General features: G+C 36.7%; 1 protein-coding gene across 2 annotated transcripts in view; it reads left to right on the top strand.

Annotated features, from left to right (window-relative positions):
- FBXO11 (F-box protein 11) overlaps window positions 1–25,865 on the top strand; it is an 88,198-nt gene that overhangs the window by 40,784 nt on the left and 21,549 nt on the right. Inside the window, exons 2-7 of one of the 2 annotated variants that reach the window (XM_077915316.1) lie at window positions 21,013–21,140; window positions 21,298–21,379; window positions 21,772–21,916; window positions 23,455–23,584; window positions 24,318–24,401; window positions 24,480–24,612. In XM_077915316.1, coding sequence (XP_077771442.1) covers window positions 21,013–21,140; window positions 21,298–21,379; window positions 21,772–21,916; window positions 23,455–23,584; window positions 24,318–24,401; window positions 24,480–24,612 — 702 coding nt within the window. The remainder of the gene's footprint in view (window positions 1–21,012; window positions 21,141–21,297; window positions 21,380–21,771; window positions 21,917–23,454; window positions 23,585–24,317; window positions 24,402–24,479; window positions 24,613–25,865) is intronic. The other variant, XM_077915315.1, reaches the window with a different exon arrangement.

Below are 25,865 nucleotides of genomic sequence, written 5' to 3'. Positions count from 1 at the left end.
CGTCCTTATACCCTAGTTTCTTATTACATTGCTGTCTAAGCCATCTTTGAACAGAAGGTTTATTAAATGTTACAACACTAACTGAAAATTTTTCTTTTCTTTCTTTCTTTCTTTCTTTTTTTTTTTTTTCCTTCCCTAAAGCAGAATAATAGGCCACACTCTTTACCTTGGCTTTCACAGACTTGGTGTGACCCCAGTGATTCTCAGAAGTGTGACTCCTGACCTAGCAGTAGCAACATCCTTTGGAACTTGTTTGCAGTGTACATTCTTACTCCCCCTTTCCTGTTTCTGATTTGGAAACACTGGGGGTAGAGCTCAGCATTGTGTTTTAATAAGATCTTCACATGATTCTGATCCTTGCTAAAGTGTGCAGACTGCAGATCTTGTCGATCCCTCTCAGTTTGCAAGCAAAGAATTGAGGTATAGAAAGGTTAATTGGTTTGCCCAAAGAGTTATAAGTAGGTAGTTTTCTTTTTAACACTCTACACTTGATTTGACTTTTTATAAGTAGCAATTAGAAAGCAATATAAAATGGGAAATTTGGGAAACACTTTATGCATAGAGAACATGGGACTTACCAGAACACTGAACTATAACCGTACATAAGTAGAGAGAAAAGAGATGGATATTGTAAGCAGGAAGCAGTGAATAAAGGCACGTAGATATAAATACATATATAAACATATTGTGGGACAGAATAGACTAAGTTGGACTAATAGTAGGTGTTCTTTACAGGAGCATAGAGATAACATATGTAAAATAATGATCACACTACCTGACACATTGATAAAATGTTAGAAGACTGGGTTCCTGAACCAAATCTCAGTCTTGTTACTTACTAGCTATTTGAGAAGTTAATCTCTGTAAACCAACTATTTTCCCTTTTTTTTTTTTTTTTTAAGATTTTATTTTACTTATTTGAGAGGGAATGTTAGCACAAGCAAGGGGAGAAGCACAGGGATGGGGAGAAGCAGAGTCTCTGCTGAGCATGGAGCCTGATGTGGGGCTCCATCCCAGGATCCTGAGCCACCCAGGGGCCCCTAAACCAACTATTTTTCAACTAACGTCTGTTATTACTTCCTAGCTTACTAAGTTATCTTGACACTGAATGACATAAAGCTAACATCAAAAATCATCTGTCCTGAAAGGGTAAAGTTTTGTCATGAATAAAAGAATTCACAAAAATGGCCAGGAAAAAAAATGGAAACTTTAATAAGAGGGGACTGGTTAGATTTAACAAGAGACTAATTAAATAAATAATGAAACCTTTATATTCTGTACCTATTGAAAACCGTGTTTCAGAGAATTTCATAACCTGTATCATAAACATATTTCATATGATACAGTGAAAATGAAAAAGGAAGGTACAAAGCGGTACATAAAGTAGTTCACTTAAATTATATAATTTGTATATAGAAAAATATTCTAAAATATTAATGGTAATAAACTCTGATGGGATTTTCATTAACTTTTTCAGTGTTTTTCAAATTGTCTAAGTGAAAATGTTTTTATAATTAGAAAAAATTAGTGTGGAGGTACTTCAATTGTGGCAGGATTGTTGGAATAATTTTGTAGCCTTCAAAATGCTGATACTTTAAAGGGGACACTATTCATTTTTTTTTCTGTAGTCAGCCCATGGCATTTGTGGATTTCACCCTATATTTTCTTCCGTGTTTTTTTAAAGATTTATTTATTTATTTTAGAGAGAGAGAGAAAAAATGCACATGGCGGGTTGGGGGAGGGGCAGAGGGAGAGAGAATCCCAAGCGGACTCCATACTAAGGGCAGAGCCTGAAATGAGGCTCCATCCCAGGGTCCTGAGATCCTGACCTGACCTGAGCTGGCTGACTGAGCCACCCAGGTGCCCTGATTTCACACTATTTTCTGCTAATCAAGAACTACTCTGAACATGCATCATAAGTAATTTCGTACTAGTAATCATTACTTCATTTTTTCTTTAAGATTCTATTTATTTTTTTTATTATTTTTAAAGATTTTATTTATTTATTCATGAGACACACACACACACACAGAGGCAGAGACACAGGCAGAGGGAGAAACAGGCTCCATGCAGGGAGCCTGATGTGGGACTTGATCCCAGGTCTCCAGGATCACACCCTGGACCAAAAGTGACACCAAACCGCTGGGCCACTGGGGCTGCCCAAGATTTTATTTATTTGAGATAGAGAATGAGAGAGAGCACAAGCCAGGGGGCAGTGAGAGAGGGAGAAGCAGAACCACTGAGCAGGGAGCCTGACGATGTGACTTGATCCCAGGACACTGGGATCATGACTTCAGCCAAAGGCAGATTCTTAACCAACTCAGCCACCCAGGCATCACAAATCATTATGTCTACTTTATAGGTTTTTTAAAGAGTGAATTGGAGAATATAAAAAAGGCCTGTAACTGGAATATTTTGATTGTACTTTGCTTTCAATATCCCATCTCATTTATGATAATAATAACTAATTGGATGTTTCTGTGAGGTACTGTATTGATGTTCACAACATCTTACAAGGTAGACAATATTATTTCCATTTTATGGATACACTGAGAATCAGAGATTAAGGAGCTTGTCCAAGATTGCACAGCTAGCTAAGCCAAGATTCTAACCAAGGGCTAGTTTTTCCAGAGCCTGTATCTTTAATCACTGTGCTTTCCCTGAAAGCAATGGGAGAAAACGTCTTAGGAAAAGAGAATGTGATATGTAACAGGAAAGAATGAAGATAATTGATTTAGTAGTTGTCAGTTGGAGATTTTCTTTTATTTTTTATCAAGCTAGAATTATGAATTTTTACCAATTCTGGGCCCGTGGTTACTTTTTTATATATGGTAGTGATAATTTTGACATCAATAGATAATAATGTACCTTATATTACATAGCTTTTCCTTAAGGATTGGATAGCACATTGCCGCGAAGCATCTATATTTTATCACAGTATGTAAATAATGGTAGCTAATCTATACTTAGTGACTCTCCAATTCTCCTATAGTGTGTTAACAGACTGATAAAACTCTCTAACTCGAAATCAGTCATTGGAGCTTGAGTTTGTTGAGAAACTCCACTTGAATGTCCCACAGTACCTCAAAACTAAAAACCCAAACCTGAACTCCTCCTCCCCGCCCCTTCCTCCCCACTTTTCCCATCCCTGGCTTGTCCACAAGGATCCCTGCCTTGGTACATGATACCATATCCAATAGATTGCCCAAAGCAGTATTATTCCTGACTCTATCCTCTCTGCCCCTTGCCTCACCCATATCCATTCAGTTATCAAGCTTTATGAATTTACCTTGTATGTATATCTCAAATCCATTCATTTCTTCCCTTTTTATTACCACAGTTCAAGCAATGTTTATCTCTTCTCAGTTATATTACTGCTATAGCCTCCTAAACTGGTCTCCCACCATCAATGCCATTCATTTCTAGTTGTTTTTACACTGTTCAGGTAATTTTCCTAAGACACAAATCAGAACTGTCACTGTTCTGCTTAAAAGGATAATCCAGGGATCCCTGGGTGGCGCAGCGGTTTGGCGCCCGCCTTTGGCCCAGGGCGCAATCCTGGAGACCCGGGATCGAATCCCACGTCGGGCTCCCGGTGCATGGAGCCTGCTTCTCCTTCTGCCTGTGTCTCTGCCTCTCTCACTCTCTCTCTCTCTCTCTGTGACTATCATAAATAAATAAAAATTTAAAAAAAAAAAAAAAAAAAGGATAATCCAGTGGTTATCCTTGGCCTTCAAAATAAAACCTAAATTTTTTAAAGAGTTAATGGCACCCTTCATAATCTGGCCCCTGCTGCATGATACAGCCATATGAAGTGACTCATAAGTTCTTTGAGACTTGCACTGGAGGTGAGCACCTTCAGGTCTTGACACACACTATTCTTTCTGTTTGACTATATTCATCTCAGCTTGGACTTCAAAAAACCTTCACTACTACCCCAATATCATCTAATATGGATTAGATATTCTTGTATATTTCCATAGTACTTTCTGTTTATCCCTATTAGAACACATGGCATACTGTATTATTGTTGCCTGTTTAGTTGTATCTCTCCTAAATTCCTGGAGGGCAAATACAATATTCTATTTGGTTCTCTTTCTTTTCTTTTTTGTTTCTTTCTTCTTTTTTCCTTTTTACAGTTGTCAACAACTTTGGAGCTACTTTCTTCAGATCCATTTCCTTCCTTCCTCCCTTCCCTTCCTCCCCATCACACACCTTTCTTTCCATTAAAATTTTATTTATTTTTTCAACTTATTTAGACTTTAAAAACAAAACGAGTTCATTTCTCCTGCCATCCACCTGCCCCCTGCCTCTAGCAACTATCAATCTGTTCTCTGTATTTATGAGTGTGGTTTGGGGGGGATTTTTTTGTTTTTGTGTTTTGGAGTTTCTGGTTTTGTTTTTTAGATTTCATGTGTAAGGGCAGCCTGGGTGGCTCAGCGGTTTAGCGCCGCCTTCCGCCCAGGGCGTATCCTGGAGACCCGGGATCAAGTCCCACATCAGGCTCCCTGCATGGAGCCTGCTTCTCCCTCTGCCTGTGTCTCTTCCTCTCTTTCTCTCTCTCTGTCTCTCGTGAATAAATAAATAAAATCTTTAAAAAAAAAAAAAAGATTTCATGTGTAAGATCACACAGTGGTTTTTCTTCATCTGACTTATTTCACTTAGTGTAATGCCCTCAAGATCCATCCATGTAGTCACAAATGGCAAGACTTCAGTTTTTTATTTTATTTTTTATTTTTATTTTTAAAGATTTTATTTATTCATTCATGAAAGACAGAGAGAGAGAGGCAGAGACATAGGGAGAGGGAGAAGCAGGTTCCATACAGGAAGCCCAATGTGGGACTCGATCCCGGGACTCTGGGATTACACCCTGAGCCAAAGGCAGATGCTCAGCTGCTGAGCCCCACACAGGCATCCCAAGATTTCAGTTTTTTAATGACTAATACTCCATTGTGTATTCTATACACCACAATATTTTCATCCATTCATTCATCAGTCAGTGGACTCTTGGGATGTTTCGGATACTGGCTATTGTAAATAATGCTTCACTGAACGTTGGGGGTACATGTATCTCTTTGTGTTTTTGTTTTTTTCAGATAAATACCTAGAAGTGGAATTGTTGACTCGTGGTAGTTCTACTTTTAGTTTCTTAAGGAACCTATACTGTGGGGATCCCTGGGTGGCTCAGTGGTTTAGCGCCTGCCTTTGGCCTGGGGTGTTATCCTGGAGTCCCAAGATTGAGTCCCACATTGGCCGCCCTGCATGGAGCCTGCTTCTCCCTCTGCCTGTATCTCTGCACCCCGCCCCACCCTGTGTCTCTCATGAATAAATAAATAAAATCTTAAAAAAAAAAAAGAAGAACCTATACTGTTTTTTATAGTGGCTGTACCAGTTTATATTACCACCAGAAATGCATAGGGGATCCCTCTTCTCTACATCCTCACCAACACTTGTTATTTCTGGTCTTTTTGATAGTAGTAGCCATTCTAATAGGTATGAATGATACTTCATTGTGGGTTTTTTTTTAATAGATTGATTTTATTTTATTTTTTTAAAGATTTATTTATTCATGAGAGACAGAAAGGCAAAGACCTAGGCAGAGAGAGAAGCAGGCTCTTTGCAGGAGCCCGATGTGGGACTCGATCCCAGATTCCGGGATCTCGAGCTGAAGGCAGCTGCCCAACTGCTGAGCCACTCAGGCATCCCGATGGATTGATTTTAGAGCAAGTGAGCAGGAGAAGGGGCAGAGGGAGAGGAAGAGAATCTCAAGCAGATTTCCTGCTGAGCATAGAGCCCAACAGGGGGCTCGAACCCATGACCCTGAAATCATGACGTGACCTGAAAATAGTCAGATGCTCAACTGACTGAGCCACCCAGGTGTCGGTGTCCCCCTTATGTGGTTTTGATTTGCATCCCCTAATGATTAATGGGATTAACATCTTTTCATGTACCTGTTGTCCTTCTATATGTGTTTGGGAAAATCTCTATTCTAATCTGCCCATTTTTGAGTTGGATTATTTGGGTTTTGTTTTTGTTTTGCTGTTCAGTTGTAGGAGTTCTTTATATATTTTGTACATTAGCGCTTTATCAGATACATGATTTGCAGATATTTTCCTTCCATTCAGTAGATTGCCTTTTCATTTTGTTGGTGGGTCCCTTTGCTGTGCAGAAGCTCTTTAGTTTGAGATAGTCCCACTTGTTTATTTTTGCTCTTGTTGCTTTTGCTTTTGGTGTCAGATTAAAAAAAATCATTGCCAAGACTTGTGTCAAGGAGTTTGTTACTGCCTGTGTGTTCTAGGAATTTTATGTTTTCAAGTTTTTAATCCATTTTGAGTTTATTTTTGTGTATAGTGTAAGATGATGGTCCAGTTTCATCCTTCTGCATATTGGCTGTCCAATTCTTCCAGCATCATTTATCGAATTGTATATTCTTGGCCTCCTTTATCATAAATTATTTGGCCTTTTATGTGTGGGTTATTTTTGGGTCTTCTGTTGATCTTTGTGTCTTTTTACACCATTACAATGCTATTTTAATTACTATATCTTTGTAATATAGTTTGAAATCAGAGTGCTGCCTCCAGATTTGTTTTCCTCCCTCAAGATTCAGGGTCTTTTATGCTTCCATATAAATTTTGGAGTTGTTTGTTCTCTTTCCATGAGAAATGCCCTTGGGATTATGGGAGAGATTGCAATGAATCTATATATTCTTTGGATAATATGGACACTTTGACAATATTAATTTTTCCAGTCCATGAGCATAGGATATCTTTCCATTTATTTGTGTCTTCTTCAGTTTCTTTCATTAACGTCTTGTAGTTTTCAATGAACAGGTCCTTTACCGCCTTGGTTAAATTTATTTCTGGTTATTTTATTCTTTTTGATGCATTTGTAAATTGGACTGGTTTTTTAAAAAAATCTTTTTAAAGATTTATTTATTTTAGAGAACAAAAGTGGGAGGGGCAGAGGGAGAGAGGGAGAGAATCTCAAGCTGATTTCAACAGTGAGCCCAGAGCCCAACACCAGGCTCATCAATCTCATGACTGCAAGATGGTTTTTTCTTTTTATTTTCTAATAGCTCATTCTTCATGTATGCAGCAACTTTTGTGTATTGAATTTGTATCCTGCAACTTTATTGAATTTAACAGTTTTTTAAATGGCTTTAGGGTCTTCTATATATAACATAATGCAAATAGTGACAGTTTTATTTCTTCCTTTCCAATTTGGACACCTTTATTTGTCCTGGCTAATTGCTCTGGCTAGGATTTCCAAACTGAGTTGAATAAAAGTGGCAAGAGTGAACATACTGGTCTTGTTTCTGGTTTTAGAGGAAACAACTTTTAGCTTTTTACCATTGAGTATGTTAGCTGTGGGCTTTTCATATATGGCCTTTACTGTGTGGAGATATGCTCCCTCTATACCCACTTTGTTGAGAGTTTTTATCATAAATGGATGTTGAATTTTGTCGAATGCTCTATCTGCATCTATTAAGATGATCATATGAATTTTATCTTTTGTTAATGTGGTATATCTCATTGACTAATGTGCAGCTGTTGAGCCATCTTGCATCCCTGGAATAAATATCACTTGATTATGGTGTATGGTCCTTTTAATGTATTGTTGAATTCAGTTTGTTGATACTATGTTGAGGATTTGTATATTTATATTCATCAGGGATATTGGTCTATAGTTTTATTTTTTTCATTTAATTTATTTATTTATTCATGAGAGACAGAGAGAGGGAGAGACTTAGGCAGAAGCAGGCTCCCCATGGGGAGCCTGATGCAAAACTCAATACCAGGACCCTGGGATCATGACCTGAACCAAAGGCAGATGCTCAACCCCGGAGCCACCCAGCTGCCCTCACCTATAGTTTTCTTTCTTGTGGCACCCTTATCTGGTTTTGCTATCAGGGTAATGTGAAATGAGTTTGGAAAAGTTTTCTTCTCTTCTGTTTTTTTGTGAGTTTTTTTTTTTTTTTAAGATTTTATTTATTCATGAGACACAGAGACACAGGCAGAGGGAGAAGCAGTCTCCTCACAGGGAGCCCAATGTGGGACTTGATCCCTGGACTGGGATCACGCCCTGAGCCAAAAGCAGACATTCAACCGCTGAGCCATCCAGGCATCCCTCTTCTGTTTTTGAATGAATTTGAGAAAGATTGATATTAATTCTTCTTCAAATACTTGGTAGAACGTAACAATAAGAACCCATCATAAAAGGAAGAAGACTCATCAGTATGCTGCCTTAGACCCCTTTTCTAAAATAGATCATATGTCAGGCCACAAAACAAGTCTTAATTAAGTTGAAGAGAATTGAAATCATATTAGGCATCTTTTCCAACCACAGTGGTATGAAACTAGAGAATTAATTACACAAAGAAGACTGGAGAATTCACAGATATATGTGGATATTAAACAGTATCCTGCTGAGAAACCGGTGAGCAAAGGAGAAATCAAAAAAATACCTTGAGACAAATGAAAATAGAAATGTGACAAACCGGGATCCCTGGGTGGCGCAGCAGTTTGGCGCCTGCCTTTGGCCTGGGGCGTGATCCTGGAGACCCGGGATCAAATCCCACATCGGGCTCCCGGTGCATGGAGCCTGCTTCTCCCTCTGCCTGTGTCTCTGCCTCTCTGTCTCTCTCTGTGTGACTATCATGAATAAATAAATAAAAAATCTTTAAAAAAATAAAAAAAAATAAAAAGAAATGTGACAAATCTATGGTATGCAGCAAAGAGGGAAAGTTTGTGGCAATAAATGCCTACTGCAAGAAGCAAGAAAAGTCTAAAACAACCTAATTTTATACCTTAAAGAACTAAAAAACAACAAATGAAGCCAAAAGTTAAGTACAAGGAAGGAAATAATAATGATTAGAGCAGAAATTAATAAAATAGAGACTAAAAAGACAATAGAAACGATAAAGAAGGGACGCCTGGATGGCTCAGTGGTTAAGCTTTTGCCTTTGGCTCAGGGCATGATCCCAGAGTCCTGGGATCAAGTCCCACATCGGGCTTCCTGCATGGAGCCTGCTTCTCCTCCTGCCTGTGTCTCTGCCTCTCTCTCTCTCTCTCTCTCATAAATAAATAAAATCTTAAAAAAAAAAAAAAAGATTAAGGAAACTAAGAACTGGTTCTTTGAAAAGGTAAAATTGACAGACCTTTAGCTGGACTCACCGAGACAAAAGGAGAGAAGGCTCAAAATCAGAAATGAAAGAGGAAGTATTACAGCTGATGGCCCAGAAGTGCAGAAAAAAAGGATTAGAAGAGATTTTTGTTGTTGTTAGGATTAGAAGAGATGAGAATGAAGTTATATACTAACAAATTGGACAACCTAGAAGAAATGGATAAATTCCTAAAAATATACAACCTACCAAGACTGAATCATGATGAAGTAAAAAATCTGAACAGATGAATTACCAGTAAGGAGAGTGCATCAGTAGTCAAAAAACTCTCAACAAAGTCCAGGACTAGGCTGCTTCACTGGTAAATTCTACCAATTCAAAGAATTCATGGTTGCTCTATTTCACCAGTAACTCACATTGTACCTGGCACATTCATTCATTTAGTCTTCATTTAGTCAGCAAATATTTGTTGAACATGCTTTATGTCAGGCAATTTGTTTAATTTTTTATGATTTTTTTTTTAATTTGGGAGAGAGTTCAAGCAGGGGAAGGGGCAGAGGGAAAGAATCTCAGACTGCTGAGTGCACAAGAGCCTGAAGTGGAGCCCCATGTGGGGCTTGATCTCACTATCCTGAGATCATGACCTGAGCCAAAATCAAGAATTGAACACTTAACCTACTGAGCCACACCCCAGTGCCCTTGTCAGGCAGTTCAGAATGAGTTGGTTTGATTTTTTTCTGTTGAACTGAAGTCTTGTTTGAATTTTCAGTAACTTTTTTATATCAAAGAAGTGGCTTCTAAAGGTTATTATTCATTAGACAATGTATAAATATTTTTCTTTGACCAGTCTTAGACAATCCCTATAGTTGTGTTGTGGTGGAATTCAGCAAAAGTGTGTGTGTGTGTGTGTGTGTGTGTGTGTGTAAATAATAACTGAATGTATTAATGGGAAGTATGTAATAGTATCTTGAATAATTATATATTTTAAAGTTTGTAATGATATAATTAGAAATACCTGATATAGGGATGACTGAATGGCTCAGCAGTTGGGCACCTGCCTGCAGCTCAGATTGCCATCCCGGGTCCTGGGATTGAGTCCCACATCGGGCTCCCTACGGGGAGCCTGTTTCTCCCTCTGCCTGTGTCTCTGCCTCTCTGTCTCTCATGAATAAATAAATTAAATCTTTAAAAAATAAAACAAAACACCTGATGCTAGTAAGTCATGCTTTTAAAAAGCAGTGTTTTATTATGACTTTATTTCTAGACTCCCTACCTTAAATATTTAAGAAAAATGTTAAATAAAATAGTTAAGCTTTAAGTAAAATATTTAAGTTAAAAAACATTTTAAATGAATTTTATCTTCAGTTTATTCAGTGGATTTTTTTTTTTAGTAGTTGGAAAAAGCTGTGGTAGTTCCCAACTGTGTTAGAAACAGTTGTCAAGTGTGGTTCTTTACAACGTGAGACTGGGAGCTGTTTCTAAACACACAGTTACTAGCACAGATTTGCTTAAGTTTCCAATCTGATCCCTGGCTATGGGTAAGTAATGCGGAATATGTATAATATTTGTGGGGGAAGGAAACTGCTTAAATTCCATAAACTCTAACTCTAGGTTCATGTATAGCATGAAGGACTTTGAACCCCAGCCAAGCAGTAGTAGAGTTTTTTGTAAACCTTTCAGATAGTTAAGTATATAAAAATTAGGATATTCTTCTAGCTTCAAAATGTATAGACTTAGGTCTCTTATTTGTTGAAATGAATCCTAATATAAGTTTTCAGTCATATTTAATATCAAAGATTTCCGGGCAGCCCAGGTGGCTCAGCGGTTTAGCGCCACCTTCAGTCCAGGGCCTGATCCTGGAGACCCCGGATCGAGTCCCGCGTCAGGCTCCCTGCATGGAGCCTGCTTCTCCCTCTGCCTGTGTCTCTGCCTCTCTCTCTCTCTCTCTCTCTTTTTCTCTCTCTTCCTCTCTCCCTCCCTCTCTCTGTCTTGTCTCTCTATCTCTCATGAGTAAATAAAATCTTAAAAAAAAAAAAAGATTTCAAAGATTATTTTTTAGTTAAAGAAGTATGCTTATTTTCCAGACAGCTTTACTTAAACCTTAGCTCCTATTAATAGTGGGGACTTTGGTATATTTGTGTAGGGTTTACAGTAAAATCTAAAAATTACAAAATTAAATTTTTGAAGGATTGTTTATTTATTCATGAGAGATGCAGAGACATAGGCAGAGGGAGAAGCAGGCTCCCCACAGAGAGCCTCATGCAGGACTTGATCCCAGGACCCCGGATCACAACCTGAGCCAAAAGTAGACACTCAACCACTGAGCCACTGAGGCACCCCTACAAAATTAAATTTAATGGTATGTGTGCTTGTATATAGCATCCCTTTGAATTGCATGGTACTAATTTTTTGCCTTTTAGAGCACTGTTAAGTGGTTGTTTTTGGTTTTGTTTTTAATGTTATTTTTGAGTGATCTCTACACCCAACATTTGGGGCTCAAACTCACAACCTTGAGATCAAGAGTCACATAATCAACTAAGCCAACCAGGTGCCCCTAGAGCACTAATAAGGTCTTAATAAAATTGTGTGTGTGTCACTGATTTTTTTTTTAAATTATAGCTACTAGAATATTAAAAATCACCTATGTGGGAGGCACCTGGCTGACTCATTCATAAGTTCAAGCCCTACATTGGATGTAGAGATTACTAAAAAATATAAATAAATAACTTTAAAAAATTACATATATGATTGCATTCTGTTTCTACATAGACATCTCTAGCTGAGGACATATTTCCTAACTGAAAATTATGCTTTCTGTAAATTATGGTTGAAATTGAGCATTTTGGGTATTGAGAATTATTTTTTATTAGTCTTAGATTACAGCTTGACATCTGAATATTGGCATTCTAATATTAGATGTAAAGGTGAAACTATATAAAGTTAAAAGGGATTTAACAAGATGTTATTTTAAGGGCTTGCTTTTAGACTTTGTTGGAACAAAACTATAATGTTTTATGATTTCTTGATTCTTGGATTGGAGTTAGTTTGACAGTTACCATTAACCATTCACTTTATTGGTTTTCTCATTTATTTATTTAACAAATTTTTTGTTTCATATGTGCCAAATCTGCTTCTCCATAATTGTAGGAGGGAATAAAAAATAATGGATATGCCTGTAAATGAGTTCATGGAGTTGGAGATAGAAAGAAATGAAGCAGTTCTTGTCCGGGTTTTTGTTTTCTGTAAAGTAGTGTATGTAAGATCATCATAGTTTACCAGTAGTGATGGTTTCTAGGAAAAATTCCTTGACTTGAGTAAAAATTGAAGTGTTCTGCATAGATGTGAATCAACATTTATTGAGTACTTAGACAACAAAGTAAACACTGAGGAAGCATATAAATAAGAGGCCTTGGGGGCACCTGAGTGGCTCAGTCCATTAAGTGTCCAACTCTTGATTTTGGCACAGGTCATGATTATCAGGGTCCTGGGATTAAGCCCCATGTTGAGCCCCATCCATGTCCAGCCTCATGTCAAACTCTGCTCAGCAGGGAGTCGGCTTGAGATTCTCTACTTCTCCCTCTGCCCCTCCTTTGTGCGCTGTCTCAAATAAATAAATCTTTAAAAGAGAGAGAGAGATCTTGCCCTCAGAGCTTATATTTTTGTTGGGAAAATATGGCATAAACCAAAAATAAGTAACATAAAGCAGCTATGACGTATATGGTACTTATACAATACTACAGATTCTTACACAATTCTACAGGAATTCAAAAAATGAAGAGAACACTAATTTTTTTTTAATCTTTCTCCTTTGCTTCTTACTATAACAGTGGCCAAGTGATCTTTTCAGAATGACCCCTTTTTAAATACCTTCTAGTACTGTATTTATTTTTTTAATATAAATTTATTTTTTATTGGTGTTCAATTTTGTATTCTCAGAACAGTCAGTGGTAGTTTATTATGAGAACTATATAGAAATTAAGCACAGATTCTTTACTCCAGCACAAGTAAGAATTTAATACAGTTCTTTTGGAACTGAGCTTTGAGTACTTTAGAATAAGACAGTGTTTACAGATGGGAAATTGAGGTTACAGTGTCATTACACAATTCAGATTACATGGCTCCATGTATTTGATTGCTGTGAACTTCAGGTTGCAGCTGAGTTAACCAACATCTTTTCTTTCCATTAGTACTTCTGAATTTCTTACTTTTCAGTCTTTAATATTTGCTGTGTTGATGGTGAGAAGGAAAGGATTCCAGGGTGAGGTGGGTGGGTGAGGTGTAGGTATCTATTACTATAGATAAGATCTGTAGTTTTTTTTTTTTTTTTAAGATTTTATTTATTCATGAGAGACAGAGAGAGAGAGAGAGGCAGAGACATAGGCAGAGGGAGAAGCAGGCTCTATGCAGGGAGCCCAACATGGGACTTGATCCTGGGTCTCCAGGATCACGCCCTGGGCCGAAGGTGGCGCTAAACCGCTGAGCCACCTGGGCTGCCCAAGATCTATAGATTTTTATTTTTTATTTTTTATTTTTTTAAAGATTGTATTTATTCATGAGAAACACAGAGAGAGAGAGAGGCAGAGACACAGACAGGGAGAAGCAGGCTCTGTGCAGAGAGCCCAATGTGGGACTCGATCCCGGGTCTCCAGGATCACGCCCTGGGCCGAAGGCGGCACCAAACCAGCACCACCGGGGCTGCCCAAATCTATAGATTTTAAACTGGAATGGGAGTGGAGTGAGAGAGAGGGTTGTATAGGATGAAAAGTTTTGAGAGTGTACTTTTGAGTAGAAACTACTAGCAGCATGATAAACCAACCTGATAGAGATATGCATATATACCACAAGCATATAAAAATAGAACACAAAAGAAGAGCAAAACTTTAAATGAATAGCTAAGCTCAAAAGAAGGAAAGAAGAAAAAAAAAAAAGGAAAGAAGAGAAGGAAACCAGAAAAGAGAGAAGTCAAAGCAGTAAGTGGGAGCTGGTGCTGCTGTATAAAATAGCACAGGGACCTTTTGGTCTTGGAGTATATCTCCTAAAGGATCTAGAGTGGAATTTTAATGCATATATGGGGTGGGAGACATGTAGCCTTGGGCCTTTTCAAAATAGAACTAGCACTAAAACCCAGGTATATGGCCTAGAACCTGATACAGCTTCCCTAATTGTGCAAAATTTTTATTTTATTTTATTTTTAAAAGATTTTATTTATTCAAAGAGACGCAGAGGGAGAAGCAGGCTCCATATAGGAAGCCTGACATAGGACTTGATCCCGGGTCTCCAGGATCACACCCCAGGCTGCAGGCGGCGCTAAACCACTGCGCCACCAGGGCTGCCCTGTGCAAAAATTTTTAAAGAGTGATCAGTGATAGAACAGTCTAAAACATAGTATAAAGTGTGTGTAAAATTATTCAAAATAAATTTTAGTAAATCCCTTTTTTAAAAAAGGAGAGGAGGGATGATAATATGCCCATTTAAAAAAGAAACAATAGGACTTGAAAAAAACAAATCAACTTTCAGAAATTAAAAATATAAAAATGGAGGGGCACTTGGTTCAAGGTTCAGTTGGTAGGGCATGCAACTCGATCTCAGGGTTGTGAGTTCGATCCCCATGTTATGTGTAGAGACTACTTAAAAATAAAATCTTTTCTTTTTTTTTTTAATTTTTATTTATTTATGATAGTCACAGAGAGAGAGAGAGAGAGAGAGAGAGGCAGAGACATAGGCAGAGGGAGAAGCAGGCTCCATGCACCGGGAGCCCGATGTGGGATTCGATCCCGGGTCTCCAGGATCGCGCCCTGGGCCAAAGGCAGGTGCCAAACCGCTGCGCCACCCAGGGATCCCTAAAAATAAAATCTTTTTTAAAAAATTATATACATATATAGGGATCCCTGGGTGGCGCAGCGGTTTGGTGCCTGCCTTTGGCCCAGGGCGTGATCCTGGAGACCCAGGATCGAATCCCACATCAGGGAGCCTGCTTCTCCCTCTGCCTGTGTCTCTGCCTCTCTCTCTCTCTCTCTCTGTGTGACTATCATAAATTAAAAAAAAAAAATTATATACATATATAAATGGAAATTGGCTTGAGATGGGTTAAATACAAATTAGATATCATTGCTTGAAAAGGAAAGAAAATCTGGGGGTGCTTGGCTGGCTCAGTCAGTGAGTCATATGACTCTTGATGCCAGGATTATAGGTGCAAGCCTCATGTTGAGTGTTGGGATTATTTAGGAATAAAATCTTTAAAAAAAAAAAAAAATCAAGAAAATCTAGCAACAAATGGTTAAGAACGAAATCTAAAATGTAATCCAGGGCAGCCCCTGTGGTGCAGCGGTTTAGCGCCGCCTGCAGCCTGGGGTGTGATCCTGGAGGCCCCGGATCGAGTCCCACGTCGGGCTCCCTGTGTGGAGCCTGCTTCTCCCTCTGCCTGTGTCTCTGCCTCTCTCTCCCTGTGTCTCTATGAATAAATAAATAAAAATCTTTAAAAACTAACTAACTAACTAAATAAATAAATAAATAAATAAATAAAATGTAATCCAAAAGTAAAACGTTGAAAATACAAGGCTGAAAAAATACTAGGCTGTCATAAAACAGAACAAAAAGCTCTTAGGAAAACATTATCAGGCAAAACTAGCTAGATTTATTTTTAGAGAAAAGAGAGAGGGGAGGATGTGGAGGCAGGAAGGGCAGAGAGAGAATCTCAAGCAGGCTCCACGCTGATCTTGGGGCTCAGTCGCACAAAACACAAGATTGTGACCTGAACCGAAACCAGGAGTTGGACGCTTAACCCACTGACTGAGCCATCCAGACAGCTCTCAGTCCAAAAGAGATTTTTAAGGCAAAGCATTATTAAGGATAAAGAGCCATTGCATAATGACAAAATAATTCTTGGTTTTCACTACCAGGAGGAAATAATAATCTTTTTTTTTTTTTTTTTTTTTTTTTTAGGAAATAATAATCTTGAACCCGTATGTCCAAATAACATTATCTTAAAGTTATACAAAGCAAAATTTTACGTACTACAAATAAAGGACTACCTGCAGATATAGTGAGAGATTTTAGCATATTTCATTCATAAGCTAATAAATCAGATCACCATTACCACCATCCCCAACAAAAGTAAACACATAAATTATGTGAACAACACAGTTAACAAACTTGACCTTTCAGATTTATTTAAACTTTAAAAAATAGAATGTAGAGGTTCCAAACATTAGAGCACATATGAAACATTTGTAGAAATTAACCACATGTTAAACTACAGAGGGATGACACCACAAATAGGCATATTACTTTGCACTATGGTTCATAGAAAATTGGCTTGGTTTTCCAAGTTTCATTTGGAAGTGATGTTATTAGAATAATATATTTAAAGGAAATAATAGAGGGAACAGACACCTGGGTGGCTCAGCGGTTGCGCTTTTGCCTTTGGCTCAGGGCCTGATCCTGGATTCTGGGGATCGAGTCCCACTTCAGGCTCCTTGCATGGAGCCTGCTTCTCACTCTACTTGGGTCTTTGCCTCTCTTTCTGTGTCTCTCGTGAATAAATAAATAAAATCATAAATACATATATACATATATATATATATATATACACACACACACACACACACATTCATAAAATCCTAATGAATGAATGAAATTATAGCAAAAACATTTATTCAACACTTAAATGAGCCAGACATAGTGGTGAGTGTTTTGCTTGTGTTACTCTATTTAAATCCCTTCAGGAACCCTGTGAATTATAAGATACTATTATCTTTAGTAGATGAGAATTTAGGTTTAAAAATGTTAATTTACTCAAGGTTTGCTGTTAGAAAAACAACATCTTTGCTATTATAAAATATAGCCAAGTAGAGAAACTCATATGAAACATATAGGTTATCAAATTATTATTAAAGTTGGTATTTTAATACCAGCAGGTCAAGGAATAGAACCTTGCTGGCCCCTGCAACTCAGTACCCTTTTATGTGTTTCAATTATCATCCCAATCCTTCTCCTACAAAACATGTTTATGATGATGTTTTGGCTTTTTCTTTATAATTTTAATACCAAAGTGTACATTCTTAAGCAGTATGCTTTAGATTTGCTTATTTCTTCCCCTCTGTTTTTCCCATGCAATTTATTTGTTGAGGAAACTGTTAACAGTTTGACCATTTAGAGTTTCTTACAGGTTTGATCACATTCAGATTAGGTGTTTGGGCAAAACTGCTGTGTTCTTTCATCAGGAGATTTGTTATCTCTGGTTGGTTTTCTTTTTGTGATAAAAGGGACTATTGATACTCAGCAGTTGAATCCATTAACTCTTTAGAGATTGCAAATTTTATTTCTTCATTTATTGGTGGAATGTTTCTCTAGGGAAGCTTCCCTCTCAGCTAATACTTGATTACCTGGTGGTTCAATTTATAGAAGAGAGGAAGAATAAATGTTTATTTCCTGTTATTTACCAGTTTTCAAAATGATGACTTGGTTTTCACTAGCCTCTTTCAAAATAACCTTAAAAAATTTTTTTAAAGTATCATTATAAACTCATGGATTAATTTTTTTTTTCAGTTCATTCTGGTTATTCTTATGGATGCTCAAATTGTCCCATCTTTGGCCAATAGGAGCCTCTTCAAGTTAGCTCCCTGCCATCATGGAATATATATTTTAGTGTAAATATAGCTATTTATAAACAGATATAAATGGCTCCCTGCTTGGGGATGAGTCTGCATGTTCTCTGTCTTTACCCCCACTTGTGTGCACGAGCATACTCTCTCTCAAAAAAAAAAAAAAAAAACCATCAAGATCAAATGCTGCTAGTCATTCTCGTTGGTACTAGAGTCGGCTTCTAGGCTCTGTCACTGGACAGAGCTAGGGAATAGGCTCATCTATATATATTTAGTAAATATAGCTATTTATAAACATATGTGTAAATATATATATATACACACACACACACACACACACACGTATATATAGCCTTAAAACACACCTACACTAAACACGTTATTCTGTGTATTGGTTTTTATACTTACTATATATTAGCAATAATTCCTTATTAGTCTGTATAGAACTGCTTTGTATTTTGTAATGACCATAAAATATCTGTTGTATAGCTGCACCATAGTTTATTTAATAGTTATTGATGAACATTTTGACTGTTACCCCCACAGTATTATAAATAGTACTACAATAGATATCTTGGTACATACTACTTTGCCCACATCTATGAATATAGTTACAGAATCAATTACAGAGTCAATCAATCAATTACAGAAATGGAATTACTGAGTAATAATGGCTATTGCCAGATTACTGTCCTTCAAGCAATTAGGAACTTTTCCCCCACCATATCTCCTTTAATGATTCTAGCATGTGATTGTACTTTTTGATCTTTGATAATCTGCTACTTTAAAAAAATCTCACTGTAGTTTTTATTAGTATTTAAACTTAATTCTGAGTTGTCTCTTCATGTTGTTGGCCTAATTTTCTATTGAATTGTTCATCTTTTCCATTCTGATTTGTAGGCATGCAGATATAATAAGGAAATTAGCCTTCTGTGACATGTATTGGCAAATATTTTTTCCTTATTGTGTTCCTCCTTTGATTATGTTTATAGTGTTCATTTTCCAGCAGAATTTTAAAAATTTTTATATGTTACTCAAATCTATCAGCGTTTTTTTTTTTTTTTTTAACAGTTTATACTTAGAAAAGAATTAAAAGTACAGTACAAGGAAGGTTTTCCCCTCTGGTCGCCCTTCAGAAGTTGCCAGCCTCTTGTCCTGCCACCTCCTAATACTTTAGTGTGTATTTCCTACAAAAAAGGATATTCTCCAAAATCACTGTGCTACAGCTATTAAGATCAGAAAGTTAACAGTGACACGTTGCTACCTTTTCTAATCCTTTGACCCCCATTCAAGTTTCACCAATTGTCCTAATATCATTCTTTTAGCAAAAGGATCCAGTTCAGAACCATGTGTTGCATTTAGTTACTATATCTTTTCTATGTCCTTCATCTTGGAACAATACTTTAGACTTTGCTTGGCTTTCATGAGTGTGACAATTTTGAGGATTATTCAAAACAAATTAGAATTGCATTGGTCTGAGGTTTCTTCAAATTAGATTTAGGCTATATATATATCTTTATCATTAAAGTGACGCTGTGATCTTATTGTATGCTATAAGGTGGCACACAGTTTGAGTTTGTCCTGTTGATGATACTCACCTTGATCGGCTGATTAAGAGGCAGTGTATGATGGGCATCATTTAGTAACTTTACACTAGTAAAGTTACTGTTTTTCCCTAAGTATGCCATTCCTTATCAAACTTTGAAGTTATTCATTTATGTATCTCTAGCAATATGAATTTATGGGTTACTTTCCATTCACTCGATTATTATCCCTTTACTATCACTATGAATTTTGATATTCCAACATCATTATGCTAGTGAGTGACAATTTAAGCTGATTTCTAGGTCCCATGTCCTCATCATTCTTTGGGCATTTTCTTCTTTCTGTCATAAGATATTCCAGGCTCATCTTCTAATTTCCACCAACCTGAACTCAGCCATTTCTCCAAGGAGCCCTTATTCCTTTTTATAAAAAATATTCAGAAGCCAAGATCTAGGGATGGTTGGGTGGCTCGGTTGGTTGGGTGTCTGACTTCGGCTCAGTTCATGATCCTCAGGGTCCTGGGATCAAGCCCTGTGTGTTGGGCTCTCTGCTTGGCCAGGAGTCTGCATGTTCCTCTGTCTTTACCCACTTGTGTGCACATTCTCTCTAAAAAAAACAAAAACAAAAACAAAAAAGCCCCACCAAGATCAAATGCTAGTCATTCTTGTTGGTACTAGAGTGTCACTGCTTCTAGGCTCTGTCATTGGACAGAGCTAGGGAATATGCACAAATACATTCACCCACATCCATTTACATCTGTATTTATCTAAGTATTAAAAACCATCAGTTCACATTGATACCTCCAATTCCAGTCTTAATACTAAAGGGTTTATTCTAGTTTTCTATCTTTTTATATTTTAAATCTCTCCTATGACAAAAACCTGGCTTCCATTTTTATATTTAATTGTTTGATGGATTCCTGTATTGTTATATACAATATACCAGTCTTCCAGTTCCACCATCCCTTCTCCTTTGTGATGCCCTTATCTCCCTACTCTTGCTCTGACTCTCCATTCTATGCCACCCACCCCACCCGCACCCTCAGACTTCCTTCCATCCTTCTTGAGCTCCAGCATCTTATGCCACAGTTTGAGTCTATGCAGTATCTGCATAGATACCATTTTCATCCTACTTGATATCTGATACCCTACACTGAGCTATCCCTCTCCATGGACACCCTCCTCACCTGGCTTTGATTCTGACACCTCTTGCCAGGCTACTCTTCTCACCCCACTTGGACTGTAACCAAGTGAACATGCTCCTCACCTTTTTATAAATGCCTTCCAAAATTTGTGTTACACCTCTTCTTCATCTTAACATTATAAAAAATAATTATCATTTTCTTTTACTGATTTGATTATTTTGTATTTGAATATATGTTCTGGGGCACCTGAGTGGCTCAGTAAGTTGAGCGGCCAACTCTTGATTTCAGCTCAGGTCATGATTTCAGGGTCCTGGGATCAAGCCCTGCATCGAATTCCCTGCTCGCTTGCTCTCTCAAATCAGTAAATCTTATCTTTAAAAATACATATATGTGCTCTATTTTGGAATTTATTGTGAAGAAATGAAGTCTAACATTTCTTTCAGGTGTTTATCCAGTTGGCTAGAATTTTATGTGAAAGTTGTATCTATCTCCTCTCCTCCTAAAAAATTTATGAAGTTTCTTAAAAGTATACTGCATCCAAGAGCTTTTTGAAAAAAAAAAATGGGTGTCATTTTTCATGTTGCTTTTGTTTATAACAGATGATGATGTACCTGCAGATATGGTTGCTGAAGAATCAGGTCCTGGTGCACAAAATAGTCCATACCAACTTCGTAGAAAAACTCTTTTGCCAAAAAGAACAGCGTGTCCTACAAAGAGCAGTATGGAGGTAAATTAAAAGTAACTGCTTTTTTTTTTTTTTTTTTTTTTTTTTTTTTTGGTAATGAAAGAATTGTTAAAAAACAAAGGGAAGTGTCACTTTTTTAAAGTAACGATTATGTATGGTAAAAATATTTGCTTAATCAATTTTCATTTTGTTTTTCAAGGGTGCCTCAACTTCAACTACAGAAAACTTTGGTCATCGTGCAAAACGCGCAAGAGTATCTGGAAAATCACAAGATCTATCAGGTATTTCTTCTGAGAAAACTACAGAATGGCATTAAATAATCTTATTTTGTTTGATATCAAAAAATTAAATATAGCTTAATGGTATGTTTGGGATTAAGAAGGTAATATTATAGAAAAAGCATGGGAACCCTGACCTCTCACTCTTCTGACTTTTGTGTATAAAAATAACATTTTATAAACCAGTTTCTGAAATGGTACATAACAGCTAAAAGAAAGAATACTTAAGTCAGAACAAAAGAAGGTATATGTGTTTTATCTGTCAAAGCAAAATGCTTATAAAATGATGATTAAAAAACTATTCATTAGATAAAATGAAAATTATGCTTTTTAGTGAGAAACTTGTTGCTATCGCAATAAATAGTTTATATTCTGCTTGTTAATCTCTTTTATAGCAGCACCTGCTGAACAGTATCTTCAGGAGAAACTACCAGATGAAGTGGTTCTAAAAATCTTCTCTTACTTGCTGGAACAGGATCTTTGTAGAGCAGCTTGTGTATGTAAACGCTTCAGTGAGCTTGCTAATGATCCAATTTTGTGGTAAGTGAAAATTTATTTCTTATTATCTTGAGATATACTATTTGTTGCCCCAAATGCTAAAAGATGGTGGGGAAGTTGAAGTGTGAGTTGGTAGCTACAGTTAGATAGATGGAACAGAATTAAAATGCTTAAAAATTCCCGTGTTACCTGTTTATCAAAAATATAGGTTGTTGGTCCAAGTGGTATGTATGTATGTATGTGTTAATTTATTTTTAAAGATTTTATTTATTTATTTATTCATTCATATGAGAGAGAGAGAGGCAGGCAGAGACACAGGCAGAGGGAGAAGCAGTCTCCATGCAGGGAGCCCGACGGTGGGACTCGATCATGGTTCTCCAGGATCACACCCTGGGCTGAAGGCAGCACTTAAACTGCTGAGCCACCCGGGCTGCCCCCAAGTGGTATTTATAAAACAAGAGTACTATCTCTGCTATTTCTCAGTTAATAACAACTGAGTGATTGTGGGAAATTTTTTCGTTTAAATTTAAGCTTCATAGAAACAGAACTATGTCTAATTTAAAACAGGTAATTAATCTGATAGTTTAATGAGAAAGTAGATTTGGATACATTCACTTTTGGAAAATAGTTAACAGTTATATCCATGAACCTTAAAATATGCATGTCCTTTGACCCATGTAATTCCACTTTTGGAAATTTTTTAGCTTTATGTACAAATTTTTCATAATAGCATAGTTAATAGTGGAGGAAAATTAGAAATGATCTAAATCTTTGGCACGAAGGGAATGAATGGACTAACAATGGAATGTGTATTTGAAGGGCGGTGATTATATACATGTAACTGATTTTTTCAGAATTGTTGATAACATGGGAAAATGCTGTGTTCTAAAAAAGTTTTTGAAAAGAATACAAAATTTTAGATGCTATATAATCACAGCTAATAAATGAAAGTATCTGTAGATAAAAAAGACTTGGAGGAAACACTGCTTTGCACAGGAAGTGATAATAGTTATTATGACTACATTTCTGAGATTTGATGGGTTTTGACAATAACATAAATGAACTAAAGATATGAGGCATTAAGTTCAGAATATTTTATTGAAAGCCATCTTTGGTTTTTTTTTGTTTTTTTTGTTTTTTTAAGATTTTATTCATCTGTGATAGAGACCATGAGCTGAGGGGTGAATGCAGAAGGAGAGAGAGAAGAAGCAAACTCCCTGCTGAGCAGGGAGCTTGATGCAGAGCTCGATCTCAGGACCCTGGGATCATGACCTGAGCCAAAGCCAAAGGCTTAACCCACTGAGCCACCTAGGTGCCCTGAAAGCTAGCCTTTTAATAATAACCATATGAGGTCTTTCCAGTAGGGTGGCCGTTTTTTCCTCAATAAATTTTGAAGACTTGACACGTTATTTTGGGAAGTGAACTTTTTTTTTAATATGTTATATTGTTTTAGCCAAAAACTGTTTTACGGTTAAAATTTTGGTTTTTTGTATTCTTCTGTGTTTTTGAAGCATCAGATAATTTTCCAGTTATTTAAAGGATGTTTTATAAAGGAATCTTTCATCCTTTTACTTCTTTAGGAAACGATTATACATGGAAGTTTTCGAATATACTCGCCCTATGATGCATCCTGAACCTGGCAAATTCTACCAGATTAATCCAGAAGAATATGAACACCCAAATCCTTGGAAAGAGAGTTTCCAGCAGTTGGTATGAAGTATAAATGGAAAATATTGACTTATATTATATATTCATAAATAAAATTTCTTTTTAAAAGATTAATTTAAACTCAAGAATAGGTTTCAAGCCAATGAATATATTTATCAGTCAACAAAACATTCAACAATTCTTTTCACTACTGACATATTAATAATTTTAACAGTGGCAGTAACCATCAGTAGCCTGAGAGGAGTTATACATTTTATGGGTCTGTTTGAACCTTTTCTTAAATTGTTAGTGTTCAGTAGTTGTTTTAATTTTTATATGGTCCTTTATGAGTGGTTCTCAACTGGGGGTGATTTTGCTCCACAGGGGACATTTGGCAATGTCTGGAGACATTTTTGGTTGTCACAACTGGAGAAGAGGATTCTACTGATATCTAGAGGGTAGAGGACAGGGATGCTGCTAAATCTTACAGTGATGCACAGGACAGCCCCCACAGCAAAGAATTACTGTCTCAAAATATTAGTAGTGCTGATATTGACATATTTTGTCTTTTCTTACTGGATATTATTACTGAGTTATAAGCTGTTTTAGATTGTACATTGCACTATGCAACAGAAAACTAGTTGGTGTAATTGATTGCTTTTTATATTTAATAAAAAATATATACAGTATTAATTTAGAATATAATGTTTACATTAGTAGTCAATGTTTGTTTCTGGTTTTTTTGTTTTGTTTTGTTTGTTTTGTGTTTTTTTGTTTTGTTTTTTTGACATTTTAGTATAAAGGTGCACATGTAAAGCCAGGATTTGCTGAACATTTCTACAGTAATCCTGCAAGATATAAAGGAAGAGAAAATATGTTGGTATGTTTGATTTGTATTTTTATAAGACTTAAAATGGTAATCTTTCAGTTCTGTACTGACACTTTTATTTTTTTCTAGTATTATGATACAATTGAAGATGCCCTGGGTGGGGTACAAGAAGCTCATTTTGATGGACTTATCTTCGTTCATTCTGGAATATATACTGATGAATGGATATATATTGAATCTCCAATCACCATGATTGGTGCAGGTATTCTGAAATGCGTTGTCATTAAAAATTTGTTTTCTCAGGGGCAGTCCGGGTGGCTCAGTGGTTTAGCATCTGCCTTCAGCCCAGGGCCTGATCCTGGAGACTGGGGATCGAGTCCCACATCGGGCTCCCTGCATGGAGCCTGCTTCTCCCTCTTCCTGTGTCTCTGTCTCTCTCTCTCTCTGTGTGTGTCTTTCATGAATAAATAAAATCTTAAAAAAATTTTTTTTTGTTTTTTCATTAAAATTTTTTAATGTATTATTTACATGATGGGTTTCTTAAAATGTTAGTGACTTAAAATCTAGACGAACCTTGATAATACCTTAATGGTTAGGAAAGAGTAGGAATATTGCTTATTGCAATGAAAACATGAGAGTTCAGAAAACAAAAATAGATCATCTTTTCTTTTTTTTTTTTTTTTTCCTGAAGAGCGGTAGCATGAGGCAGTGGGGGAGATGGAGAATCTGAAGCAGGGGCTTGATCTTACAACCCTGAGATCATGATCTGAGCCAAAATCAAGAGTTTGCCTGCAAGGCACACCAGTTAATTAATTAATTTATTTATTTATTTATTTATGTCCATCCTCTCTCCTGCCATCCCTCCCTGCCTCCCTCTTGATGTCTGTGCTTTGTCCAATGCCTTATTCATTAAGGAAAGAAAGATACTTGTTTTATCTTTTATTTGAAAATAAAGATGGTTAGTGTTTCTGTTGCTCTGTTTTTTTGTTTTGTTTTGTTTTTTTGTTTTTTTTGTTGCTCTGTTTTTAATGAAACAATGTCCTTGATAAATTTTTTTTGTACTGTTTCAAAACTATTTTTATAGTCCAGTTTCTAAGAATAAATGTAGTGAAATAATTGTTGAGCACTGATCAGTCATTCAAGATTTGTGCTGTCTGATTTTTTAAGGACACAGTACATGGACCATTTTAAGATAGCTAGTTAATTATTACTTGTTATTGAAATTTGCATGTACTGCCCTTTTTGCTTCCCTCCCCCATTTCCACCACAGAGAAAAGGGGAGGAGGACGTAGAAAATTTTGCCTATGGTTTTGCAATACCTTCCAAATAAAGGCCAGTATTAGAAATAAATTTAACTTAGGACATTTCTTTCTCTACCTACTCATCATCCTCTTCTCCTTTGCTTTCCCTGAGTTCTTTTTTCTGGTGCTGCAGAAGTGATTTTGTTTCCACAAGAAACCATTTTTTATTTTTAATTTTTATTTATTTTTTTTTAAGATTTTAATTATTCATGAG

The sequence above is a fragment of the Canis aureus genome, chromosome 11 (genome assembly GCF_053574225.1).
Source record: "Canis aureus isolate CA01 chromosome 11, VMU_Caureus_v.1.0, whole genome shotgun sequence".
In the NCBI taxonomy this organism is placed as follows: Eukaryota; Metazoa; Chordata; class Mammalia; order Carnivora; family Canidae; genus Canis; species Canis aureus.
The sequence above is the reverse complement of the archived record's forward strand: the minus strand, read 5'-3'. Positions and strand labels throughout refer to the sequence as shown.